This window comes from Lineus longissimus, chromosome 3 (genome assembly GCF_910592395.1).
Source record: "Lineus longissimus chromosome 3, tnLinLong1.2, whole genome shotgun sequence".
NCBI lineage: Eukaryota > Metazoa > Nemertea > Pilidiophora > Heteronemertea > Lineidae > Lineus > Lineus longissimus.
Window position 1 is genome coordinate 23129575 of NC_088310.1, and position 13322 is coordinate 23142896.

The 13322-nt window shown below is 39.1% G+C and overlaps 1 protein-coding gene across 2 annotated transcripts in view; it reads right to left on the reverse strand.

The window, feature by feature from the left end:
• Positions 1 to 1685: 1685 nt before the first annotated feature.
• LOC135484268 (sodium channel protein type 4 subunit alpha B-like) overlaps positions 1686 to 13322 on the reverse strand; it is a 41259-nt gene continuing 29622 nt past the window's right edge. For both annotated transcript variants that reach the window (XM_064765583.1, XM_064765582.1), the window contains exons 25-26: positions 12843 to 13113; positions 1686 to 12260 (exon numbers count right to left, since the gene is read on the reverse strand). In XM_064765583.1, the coding sequence (XP_064621653.1) occupies positions 11086 to 12260; positions 12843 to 13113 (1446 nt within the window). In that variant the 3' untranslated portion in view covers positions 1686 to 11085. The remainder of the gene's footprint in view (positions 12261 to 12842; positions 13114 to 13322) is intronic.

Here is a 13322-nt window from a genome sequence, read left to right on the forward strand (position 1 = left end):
TGACGCTTTCTTGATTTTGCTCTTCCCTCTCTTAGGTTGGCTTGTCGGTTTGCTTTTCCCCTGGGCTTGCTCTTGTCGACATACTGACGCAAAGTGATGTTTTCTGCCGCATTTATTACAGGTTTTTCCATATGCTGGACAACCTTTCCCGGGCTCATGTACTCCGGACAATCCACAGTAGTCACATTTGTCTTTGGGGCTGCTGTTGGGTTTCTTTGCATGTTTTTCTGGCTGATGACTGCGATTTCTCGACGGAAATTTACGATGCTGCTGTTGCGATTGTACTCTTGCTGCTTTCTGTGAGAAAAAAGGTAAACCACCTTTGGCTAAGCCAAAGCCTACCGGTAGAGGGGTCCATCTAGTGGACTCAACTGAAACTGGAGTTGAAGGTTTATATCGCATGCAATCTACGGGGAGTAAAGTCACATATGGGGGGACAGTTCATGAACTTCCGTTACTCTTGGTTCAGGGAGATGGTCAAACGCTCCTGGGCCGCGATTGACTGTCGGTGATTCAGCTTGATTGGAAACAATTGTACCGTGCTGATTCAGAACATGGTGATGGGGTGCACAGGATTACCCTGGAGTCTGTACTAAGTAAATACCCTGACATTGGAAACGGGCAGCTTGGCAAAGTTAAGGAAGTCAAGGGCAAGTTCTACATGGACCCTGATGTTAAGCCAAAGTTCTTTCAACCGCACAGTGGGACATATGCGCTAACGGACAGAGGGGATAGGGAACTGGATCGTTTGAATTCTGAGGGTATACTGCGACTGGTCAAATTTTCTGACTGGGCTGCACCCATTGTCCCTGTTTTGAAAGCAGATAAGAAAACTCCGAATTTGTGGTGATTTATCAACTCACGGTAAATAAAGCTGCGAGGGTGGAGAAATACCCAATGCCAAAGGTCGAAGACCTGTCTGCAAAGTTGGCTGGCGGTAAAAAGTTCACTAAGTTTGATCTTAAGAGTGCGTATCACATGATGGCGTGATCGCCAAGCCGTCAATGTCACTTGTTGTGGGTGTGACATCGCCACAATCGCTTGTTTGGAGTTGAGTGAAGCAACATGTGTCGTTGTATAGGAGAGTTCGTCGGTGTGCTGGAATCGCCCAAGATAGTTCACTTCAAAGACAATCAAGTTATTTTCCACTTCTTCAATAGGATTCTTCGATAGGATTGAGACTAGCCTGAACGTGAACTTTGTTGCGAAACGTGTGCACGCGCTATCTTCAAAGACTTATGGTTATTCTTAGAGTAACTAGTCCACCAAGTTTTACTTTATATAAATAATATTGTTATTCGGTTAATTGTGGTTCCGGTGTGTGCGTGTACATTTTACTTTACTTTACTTTTCTTACTTTACTTACATGGAGTTATGGATAAAAGCATTATTTGTTCTTTGTTCATATCACCCATTGTCCTTATCCTTTAGGGGATGGGGAAAGCCGGTGTAGAAGTCGAAAATGTCCCCTTGGAAGAAGTGTCCGGCCCTACTTATCTTCTGGCGGATTATGGTATAATGGTTCTGTAGAGGCATTGACCGCTTGGAGATCAAAGCGCATAATAGAGGACACAAAACCTCTACACGGGTCAACTGCGGCTGATGTGCATTCGACGATTGGGTGGGGGGGGGGATAAACTTAAAAGAAATACAGGCAAAGAAACAATCGACGTAAAATTCTAATATACCATGTAAAATGTCTTTAAATTTGTAAGTTAATATTCTTTATTTAAGTCGCTCCTTTACATAAAGAAAATGGATTATATAAAAAACAAAATCTGCAGCTTATAAGATGCATGGCATGTACAGTGTGCACGGTTTTGATCATGATCGTCTTTTATATCTACACACACTGAATGAAGAATCCAAAACCCTTTTTGGCAATATAAGACATTTTAAAAGAAAGCATTAGTAGAACTGGCTGTCTCCGCTGGGTGGCACTGGTATGAAATTGACATGTATATGAAAACTCCCAACTGACGTTAGTTTTCGAGTGAGTCTAAAATTAACTTATCCATCCACAAGTTAAATCTTGGTGCATAAACAGCAAGGTCACAACGTCTCCTCAAATGAACATGTTGATAAACCTGGTCTCCTAAATGCATGCTTCAAATGGAGCCAACAAAAAGGAAGAGGACAGGAAACCATCATTACTATACAGTTTTTCCATCCAATATGAACTAGAAGGATTTCCATCCAAATAATTTCACTCTGTATCCCATCCGATATTTGTTCTTTATTCAATGTTTTTCTCAAATAAGATGTATAACTTATTTCCTCTTCCCTTCTAATGAATTCCCAGATGACGAGGAGTTGTGACAAAGCTCGTAATTACCGTGAGCACTTTCTATAGACATTTAGAATTAGATTACTACAATCTACTAATGAAAGGTTCAAAACGAGATCGGGACATCGAGTCGAGAGCATCACAACGTCCTGTTCCAAGTTCAAATATCAAGGTGACTGGATGAGGTGCATCGCGAGCATTTCAACAGAAACTGCATAATCATTACCATTCAATAGCCAAAGAAAGAATTTTTCTACTCAAATCTGTAATATTTGACACTCTCCTTTGTGCTCTACGAAGGATTACACTGAACGGTAAAATTACTTATCTATGATTTCAATCTACCGTATATCCTAATACAGCATTTCACAGCACAAAAATTTCAAGAACAGAGCAAGAACTGCTTGCGAATGCGTTTGCGGCTCAGTGTTCCACTCATTGGTGATGAACATAAATCTCTTCAGAAGAACAGGGAGTCGTACAGCCTTTGAGTAGACAAATTCCTGTGTTTTTTTTTCTTTGGCTTAAGCCTGATGAGAATAATCTTCGAATATTTTCATCATAATGGCACTAAGGAATCAACAGTAAAACTGAACAGTAGTGCAAAATGTTAATACATTACGGCATTGCTTTAACAAATGGTGCATCATCACTCAAGGTATAAAATGGTGACCGACCAAGATAGGTTCACACAGGACAACCAAAATTTTGGTGCCATTGCGGCGAATAGCATGATAGAAATGTTTGGTTTGAAATTTACATACCAATTACTTTTAGGAGCTTTTGGGGAGGGGTGGGGTGGGGGGGGGGGGGGTCTAGTTTAGAGGACATGGATTCCTTCAGTTTTGCACCTTCAGAGTAACACCTACAAACCAATTCGTAAGATAATGAAGAGGCCATGATGTAATTGAGCAAAACTGATGATGAGGTGTTAGCGAGCAATACTAGGAATAATCCTTTGTGCTATTCTGATACTTTGATTTCATGTCAACATCACGTTAAACATGAAACGAAATTAAGTTAACTGATGATGGGGTTATACACAATAATAAAATCAACTGTCTTCAACACGCCTGTTGGCAGAGCTTTGTAATCACTCCCGTATCTTCAATATGACACCAGTACAATATCATCCGTAAGTTGTTCCCAATAGCACAGGAGGTATTGAACACCGCGAGGGTGGAACTGATACATGTGTACCAGTACAAGCCAAAACCGAGGCAGCGGCAGTGATAAAAAATGGCAGACATTAAGCACGGTCGATATCTTTATTTCAATTCAAAAGTTCAGTGTTTCACACCAGTTTTTGGGGTTCTTAAATGGGGACTATAGGCAGGAGCAGTAACTGTCTCCTGTACCTGTTGGAAGTGTGTAGCTATCTTGGTACGATTCGGAAATTTGATAAACAAAATTAATGTAATTGAATGACAAGCTAATAAATCAACAGTTTTTACAATCTGTATATACAATAAAAATTACCTATGTTCAAATATTTCAACGCAGTTAAATTAGCCAAACTTAATGATAGTGATTGGTGTTTTGCATAGATGACGTTGTGCGCCGACATGCACAATTTGAAATCAACCTAATTATCTCTTGAAACGTGCAAAAGTGACATGATGAAATGAGAGGCAATGAACCATATCAACATGGACCTGAACTAATCCTTAAGGTCTCACAGATTCGTAATACAGAATCAGTATCTTCAATTCTTAAACAGAAAGCCAATATTCACCACACACGAAGGATGAAACACCTAGAGGGAGACCTTAAGGGCTGACACACAATGGTGCTGAAGACGTTAAAGCGACAACGAACAGCCATTGTAAAACACACGGAGGCGTTCTTATACTTTTGTTGGCATTACTAATATCTCGCTTGCTCTCTCGACCCTTTTTCATATTTTGCATCAATTTGTTTCTGTTGAAATGACTTCCACAAGCCAATAACACATGAAAATATTTAATAATGGTATTTTAAGTATAGTTATAATATGGAATTTTTGCCATACTTCCTTATCATGATAGAGCATATATTAATTCATAACAAGTCTAAACATTGACAAATATAATCCATAGAGTTTAACGAGTTTCATGTGTCTATCAATAATCATTGGAATAAGATCTAGCATCTGGACACGAACGTTGTTAAAAAACTATACAAATTCGTGACAAGATGCTTTGTTTATCCTCGAAATTCAATGTTTAAAATCTTAATTTTGACAACCGTGCAGACTGCTTTCAATCAAGAGTTGCGTGACAACGTTTATTCACATGAGAAAAGCTCTGTTATTTCCATGGGCAACAGGTCTGACCTTCTGCCTTCAAGAACGACGTGCCCCACGCCTTCTACAAAATCCCCTCCACCACACCACACACACAACCAATGTGCTGAAAAAAGACCCTTTGTTTCGTACCAAAATTAGACCCGTTGCCCATGCATTATGCGTAAAAATATGTCCGTCTAACCCAGATGGACATCTCTGAACAGAACCAATGAAAAGCAGAATAGGATATAGGCAACCTTGTGATGATGTCACAAGGAGATAATTATGCTAAATACAATATTCCATCTATATGTGACAGGGCGTTTCAGCAAAAATTGAAGACGAGAAATCCGTGATTGAATACATTTGCTTCCCAGCGAATGAAACTTGCTGTAGAAGATACAAAACTGAAAGTGAGTAAGCCTGTAGGTCTTAGGCGGCGTCCAGTGAAAGCACTCTTTCTCTGTTTTATAAATTTTGAGACGCAAGAAAAAACTGCTCGGCAACCTTTGAATTTATCATCCATGCTAATGGCATATGAACATGCAGAAAGGTTTGATATCCACCTCAGTAAATGTGAAAGAACTTCAATAGATAAGTTTGGATGACTATCCGTCCACAAAGAGGCGAGGTTCCACCCGTTTTCAAACTGAAGGTTCAAAGTTAGTTTATTTATCCGGAATGTTATGTCTGTTGTCATTGGATGCCACCGACCAATAGCAGGATTTCATTCAGCGAGTTCAACTGGGTAGAGACACCTAAGTGCGTATGAAAATGAAGCATGCGATTTATACAAATGACTATGTTGAAGAGAAGACCCATTCGACAGAATATGAACTGACTTCCCCATGCAACCCCTACCGTTGTCTGACGAGATATCTATATCAACGGTCTACTGAAAACACGAAGTATATATACTGTCAGTCCCCTCAATCTAAAACGACTGGCGTCTTACAGACCCTGTACATCTTATTTGAATACCACGACGTTCATTTTCAGAACACTACCGAGATTAATCTGCCAGATTCCATGGTGTGCATAAATGGGCCGTCAGATCATATACTGTTGCTCACATCAATCTAAAAACAGATCTCCCTTCAGGAAGCCTCCTTGATCTTTATATTACAATCTCGTCCCATGACCCGTTTTGCCCATTCAATGACAATGAAAGAGTACGGTAATACATTAAGTACTTGTATGATGGTGACGAGGTTTGTCCTGACCAGTGTTGATCCCCGCGACCTTAATATGATGGTTTCGCTTTGAGGCAAGATTGCAGAAGTAGTAGGAACATAAAACGAAGAACAGAAGAACGGTTCCATCGACTGATCAGGCAGATAGCTTCTTTTAGACGGGCGATTCGCGACCGGAGAATTTGTCCAATCTTTGGCCGCTCAAGATCATCCTATGAGTTTCGGAGACGACTTCAGTAAGATACTGAGCAATAACAAATGCCCAATTTGATGGAAAGGGGTGTAAAACTAGAGCAGGACAGGTACATTTCCGATTTTGCACCGCCATTCTCAAATTGGACACCAACACAAATCGTAGGGAACGTACATGAGTCACAAACTGTAGAGGACAAATGATAATCTTTACATCTGTAGTTGAAATAAACACGTATGAGTCAACAGGTCTATCACAGTCGGAAAAGAAACAGAAATGTGGTTCTTTGGCTGCAGTTGCAGCAAAACAATTCGCGATTATTTATAGTGTTCGAAATTTGAACTAATCCTATCAAATAGCTTTTGATTAAGTGTCAATAGCTCAGTAGCAACCGCTCTACCGCGATATCATACCGAGACAGATATGTGGAATGAGTTCAATTATCATTTTTTTCAAAATATGGATACAGAGTGTGTTGAGTAGTCACGTGGTTAAAAGTGATTACCTTATGCGCATTTATGTCAACCTCAATTTGTCATCGAAATTATCAAATCGTTAGCCTCATAGCATAATTGCCTAACTCATATTAATTTTGAAGGTTTTGGGAAAATTTAAGAACCATTTTTTTAGACAACGCTAAGGAAATTTTTATTCGAACTTTAACAAAAACTTATAACAGATGTCTCAACATTTTTAAAACCATTAAATAAGTAAGCAATGCTTGAATATCACAGAAAAGTGACATAGACATAAAATTTTCACATTTTGGCCAAAATATGACTTAGGCAATTATGCTATGAGGCTTACGAAATATTTGTTGACAAAAAAATCCGCCAAAAAACCACAGGAGGATTAAGTACATGTAGTTGAATACAGCTTTTTCTGGTCAAAGAATTATGAGATCATTTGTACGCTGACTCGTATTACCAGCAGGTTAGAGCGCGACGGACTCTACGGTACTTTTTTATGGTAGATGACGAGTAAAATAATGGGAACATGGATGGAGAAGGAGTGAATTCTCCCCAGAAACTTCCGTCAGTGGCATGTCACTAATGATTTACAATTATCAATTTGGTGTATTGAGTCATCCTCTAAATGTGTGACACGGTTTTAGTTAGTCATGGGCCTGTATGACAGGACTTTCTTTCTCCACGAGGGCCATAATCTCTCAAATGCATTCCGAAAGAGTCGGCAACATTTGCTAACTTTCCGGTGCTCATTATTCTTTGACCACGGAGGATAATACAACAAAACAAATAACAGGTAACTGTTCATTACTTTGAATGCGGTGGGACGAAGACAAAGACTGATGCCATTGCCAATAACCTGGAGATTTCGGACAAATACATGTAAATGCATTATTTCACATTCGCCTTATCAATTTCAATACTGAGCAAAGGTACTTTCACAGCGTACACCAAACAGTGATGGGGATGACAGATCCTATCGAAATACCGTTGGATTGCTTAAAAATGCGCCAATTTGGAGGGGTTTGAGAGTAATGTGCTCAAATTACACCTTCATAGCGATTTGTACCGAGTCGTTCGGACAAGCTGGCTATATTTTTGGCCCCGCGGTCGGTTTTAGCAACATTTCCAGAATTTGCGTCTGCGTTACGCATGATCTTGAATAAGTATATCTTGGTTACCTTGGTTACTTATCAATGCGCATGCGTAACCTGCAAAATTTGGAAAAAAATTTCCGACTTTAGCCAACCGTGATTTTGATTCAAAGGCCTCAAATGATTAATAACAAACATCATGGTTCGCATGCGTTGGCGTCAGAGTTGCTCTGTTTGACTGAGGGTTCGTGTTGTGGCCAGTCGTTAAGTATTAACACAGAGATTCAGTAATTTGTTGTACATGTATGTGTAAATTCGCAGTCAAACGCAGCACTAAGTTAAAATAAAGTCAGAAATACGCTTAAGATAACACTGGAGAAAACTTAGAGTATCTAGGCGTATCTCAAATGTACTTATTAGAATTGCCATAAGGGTGAGATTAACCCTTTAAAGCTACAGTTATGGTGTACATAGTTTGCAATTAGAAGCGGTAGTACTAAATTCAGTCAACCTTCGTTCAATAATAACTAGTACATGGTTGCATGTTACGAGGAGTAATGGAGAAATTGCCATGTTCACTACATTTATGGATAAGTTTATATACACACCTATACTTGAACTTGAAATTGTGTCAGCATCCACAGATAGCCATACATAGTAAACCAAGTGCCAATGCATTAACGGTAAATGTACTGGCTGCATACACATAAACGTATAACAATCCTTGAAGAATTGGCTGTTCACAATCCATAAGGAAATACAAAGAACAAGTCAAAAGAAAATCTATACCCGTTTATCATAAGTATGAATTCTGCATTTCGTATTTTGCCCAGATCGCTCCTTTTGACTAGGAACGCTTTGTAGGTCAATTTATACTGGATATTGTAACATATATAGTTGTCTTAAATGTTAGTGTTTATAATGATAATGAGTAGGTGCTTGGTGTTCTGAAAGTATGCTGTAATCTTGGCGAAAATACGATGAAATAGAAATTAACACTAATGTGTATGCTATATAGTCAGTGTCCATGTATGATTGAAACTGAATGCCGACAAAGCTTTCCCAGTCAAATGAAAATCTGGGCATTTATATCAAGTATGTACTGTACTTTAGGCGGCTCTGAGCACTGGCGGGACACCCAGTTAAGTATACTTGCGTGGTCATCACGACCGTCATCACACGCTGTGCAGATCAACTTGCCACTCCCCACAAAACCGTGATAACTAAAGGAGGCAGCTTTTCTACTGGATCTGGATATTAAACAGTTGCTACTATTAACGAGTAACTACTAGTAACTACTACTGATGTTTATTTATTTAAAAAAATTTTTTTCAACGATAGTAGTAGGTTTTGGCCAACGGAAAGATGTATACCGGTAACTTTGTTATTGACATATATTCTAGATGACTGGAATTTTTTATAGTCAATACATTGTAGTTTGATCCCACCAATGACAAAGTGCTTAAATTCACTTGCAGTCTACATGTATCTTAAGGTGAAACCTTAGTGACGTCATTTTTTAAATCACATGGTGCAATGTAGTAAGTTCATGCATTCAGGGCAAACTTTAGTCTGCATGGGGATCTATGCTTTGACTGGTAAACAAATTTGCATTACTTTGTACATGGTTTTAGCCTAATTAACAAATCTTTTTGGTGGGTGACAAACATGGCAATAATTCACACAAAAGATTTGTCAATTGAACTAAAACAAGAAATGTACAAAGTTTTGAATAATGTAGGTCTATTTTGTTTTATCTAACAAAGAAATAGGTTCCCATGCAGCCTGAAATTTGTTCTGAAAAAATGGACTCTATTTCAATATAATAGCTGCACGTAATTGGGCTGGTGAAGTCGCCGTAGTTTCACTTTCATTTCAAAACACGTCTTCTCCTTCTTCACATAAACTCAAAGTAAGACATCCTTGGAGAAGCAAAAGCAGTCTTGTGATTCACGAGACAGATTACGCATTGTAAGTTCCACTTTGTTCTGCTTCATCGAAACACAACTAAATGGGCCGTACTTATTACCACCATAGGGGTGAATCAACGGCCTGAAGACCCTATCAATGATATCAATATGAGACTATTCCAATGTGTTCCGTTGAAGTGGAACCAAGCTGAACAACGTACAGTATTTAGTCTGTCATGTAAATTACCAAACATGATACCACGCCCTCAATAGCGCGACACGTTTTTCATACTACACTATAAATTTCATTAAAGAGAAAACCTCAAGATTTCACGGAATTTAATAGTTCGTAAAGTTGTGAACGGTAAGGAATTTTTAAAAGAGTAAAAGTTACTGGTTAAAACTTCAAATACGTGTATATTGACATGAACACGCTGTACACTTATAGATTGCGATAGAGGAAAGCACGTTGTTTCTTTATGACTAGGTTCATATTCTATACACTAATAAGCCAGCGCTTTCTATTCAAGAGGTGCTGTGGTTTCTATCCAAGAACTTGAATAAAGTTCATTAACACCATATCTTACAGATCCCCATATAACCTCGGAAACTGAGGTTAAATGGCGGGAATCGAACAGATGCGGTTAGTAATATTGTAGCAGTACCTCAGTGAATCCGGCTGTATGATTTTGATCATAGGCATACCATACCACAGCACCTCCGAATTTCAAGACCGACCTGCCTACATACATAGCAACAACTTTAACATGGAGAATAGAAAACTGCCTATGGTTAGGAAAGACGTATGATCAGTAAGTCTAAAACAATGACATTTCATACGCCATTAGTTTTCTGGTCTTATCGATTTAAAATGCATGGCAAACGATCAAAAAATGAAACGCTGTGGTTATTCCTTAATAAACTTATCGAATTGTTTTTAGACTAAGACGACTATATGGTGTTTTAAAGTTTGATTAAAGGTATTTTTGATTAAGCGATGACTGGACCTAACATGAAACCGAATACATTAACGATACCAAAGCTCACAAAACGGAATTGATAACTGCTTCTGCAAATAATTGTGATTCATAAATCATTACAAAAATAAATTTATAAACAGTTTACATACTTTGCACCCAAACATAATCTCCATTACGGATTGGCAATTGGTCACTCATGCTTTTAAATAAATTTACAAAGATTAGAAAAATAATCGCCCAGGTTATTGAAAGACATGAAGGACCGACTTGACTAATTGTAATGATGGGAACATGACTTACTGTACAAAAGGTCGTACACGTACGTACACACGTAACAAATATGCATGGGCATGGTGATACAATTTGGAAGTCAGGCGTCCTATAACTTGAAGAACAATACAATTATTGGCATAACCATGACAAGCATGAGACAGTATATGAAGGTGCAATCTTTGAATCCTCCCCACTAAATACATGTACGCGTATGGCATCCACAGCGAATAAAATCCAACGTAAAAATTAACAGATCTGAAAGTGTTAAAACCTTTGAGCTTGTTTGAATATATGTGTTTGTATTTCATCTCTGCAATGCTATGAACTTCATTCGTTCAACGAGTTTTTCGTAGTATTTTTGTATATATTTCGCTTCCCCCTCGGCCAAAACCGAGAACGGAATTCGACCAAACCAAGTGACATTACGCAACGACACCACTTTCCGGGTGTAATTCTACAGTTTTGCTATCAGCAATTTGCACATTTGGATTGCCATTCTGCGGAGTTCTAGCCACAGAATTTCCTCGCAGCTGTTCCGCTGGTTCATGACCCGGAACTGGGGTGGTGATGGAATTCTCACCACCAGTCGGATCACCGGGCTCATGATCATCATCACCTACGTCAATAATGGTAGCCACTACCGGAGGCCGCTCTCTCTTAGGTCTCTCTGGATTATTCTTCAGCCATTCTCTAAACGCTCGCTGTATTATCAAACAACAATATATTTCTCTTTGTCGCTTAAGTGTACTGCTAATAGGTTCATAATCCACCCGATTAGCGCCACCCGGTTTCACCTCGCCAATATTCTCATCCTCCCCGAGTGTACCGAGGAAATATTTCGTCAACTGATCCAGAATATCAACACAGTGAACGCGATCGTCTGTACATATTGGAATATTCAATCCAACAAGCTTGTAATAGTTCGGCTTCTGAATGCCTAGTGGTGGCTCAAGATCGTCACAGAAATCCGATAGCTGATCTAATCGAATATAGTGCGAGGCCTCTGGATCATACTTCTCCCACTTTTCGTAAAAGCAATCAAAGTCATCCTGGGTTAAGCCTTCCTGCACGTCCTCAGTTGCCTGACTGAAATTCTCTAAGATCACAGCTATATACATGTTGATAACCACAAGGAAACTTATAACTAGATATGTAATGAGGAAACAGACAGCGATCATACTGTTTCCACAGTTTCCTTTGTCAAGTCCCATATACTTGTCATCACAATCCTCGCCCGGTGTGTCGTTCATTAAAGCATCTAATACATCGGACCAACCAGCCGAGGTTGATATTTGAAAAAGTATGATCATGCTGCGGCCAAACGTCTCGAAGTTGAACATGTCGTCAATTCCCGCAGTATGTCTGACGCGAGAGAAAAATGACATTCCAAATATGGCGTATATAAACATGACAAGGAATAAAAGTAGTCCAATATTGAATAAGGCAGGAAGTGAAACCGCTAGCGAGAAGAGCAAGGTCCGTATACCTTTCGCTGATTTGACTAGACGCAACACACGACCAACACGGAATACGCGGATCACACGAATGAGTGTTGGAGATATGGGGAAGCTCTGAAAAACTTTCTTCATAGCAAGTGCTGCAATGAGAAAAAGTCGCACGACATATCATTAATAAAATGTGATTCCAGCCAAAATCACTGACTACAGGTATCTCAACGACACGTCTGAATCCATTTTCATTCAGTCTTACAATTAAAATCACATTGGCTAACTTCATTTTCATTCAAGCTTACAATCTAAATCATATTGGAAAGTTAAAACAATTTTCAATCAAGCTTTAAAAACATTTGGAACTACTTAAATGGTTGAATAATTCTGATAGTTGGTACTGTAGTCCTATCCGGTTACAGACACATTACGTTTGTTAGATGAGTAAAAAGAAGGGCACGTGCATGGATACGAATGTAGCTAGAAGTTTGGCTCTACAGCTAAGGTTTGTTTGAACAGAAGTCGTGATGCTGCTGGAGAATCGAGACGTTCCCGAGAATGGGAGAGTGGACGTATACGGGAGAGTTGGTACTAACGCTGATTTTTTTTCAGGTGTTGATCTCCTTAGGGAGGAAGGGTACAGGATTGTGCTGCACCTCCGATCGAGACCTGATGCACATTTTGTTTCAAGCAAAAATGGATTCTCCACCGAACATTACAAATCAACTTACCAACAATTGAAAACACCACGATGACGAAGTCAAAAATGTTCCATGGTTGTTTAAAGTAATGAAGCCGTAGGCCAAGAAGCTTCATGACACATTCAGCAGTAAAAATGATAATAAAGACTAGGTTGACGTATTCCAGGCCGTTCTTGATTTCATTGCTCATGTTGTGATGATCAATGGCCATGGAGGCCATGTTCAGTAAGATGCACACCATAATGCCGATATCGAACTTCTGATTAGTGACGATTGCGAAGAATATCAACTGGAACTTGAACTGAAATGAATAGGAAAGGAGAATGATTAATATTTAATGTAGAAAATGCAATATTTCACCTCAAATCGGGTTAGAATGAATGCCATATAGTGACATTTTCATATGATCTACGGTGTGAAATCAACTTCAGATGGATCTTGTACGTTGGATAAGAGTATTTTACAAGAGTATTTTACAACAATAACTTTGCTGCCAATCGAATCATCGTG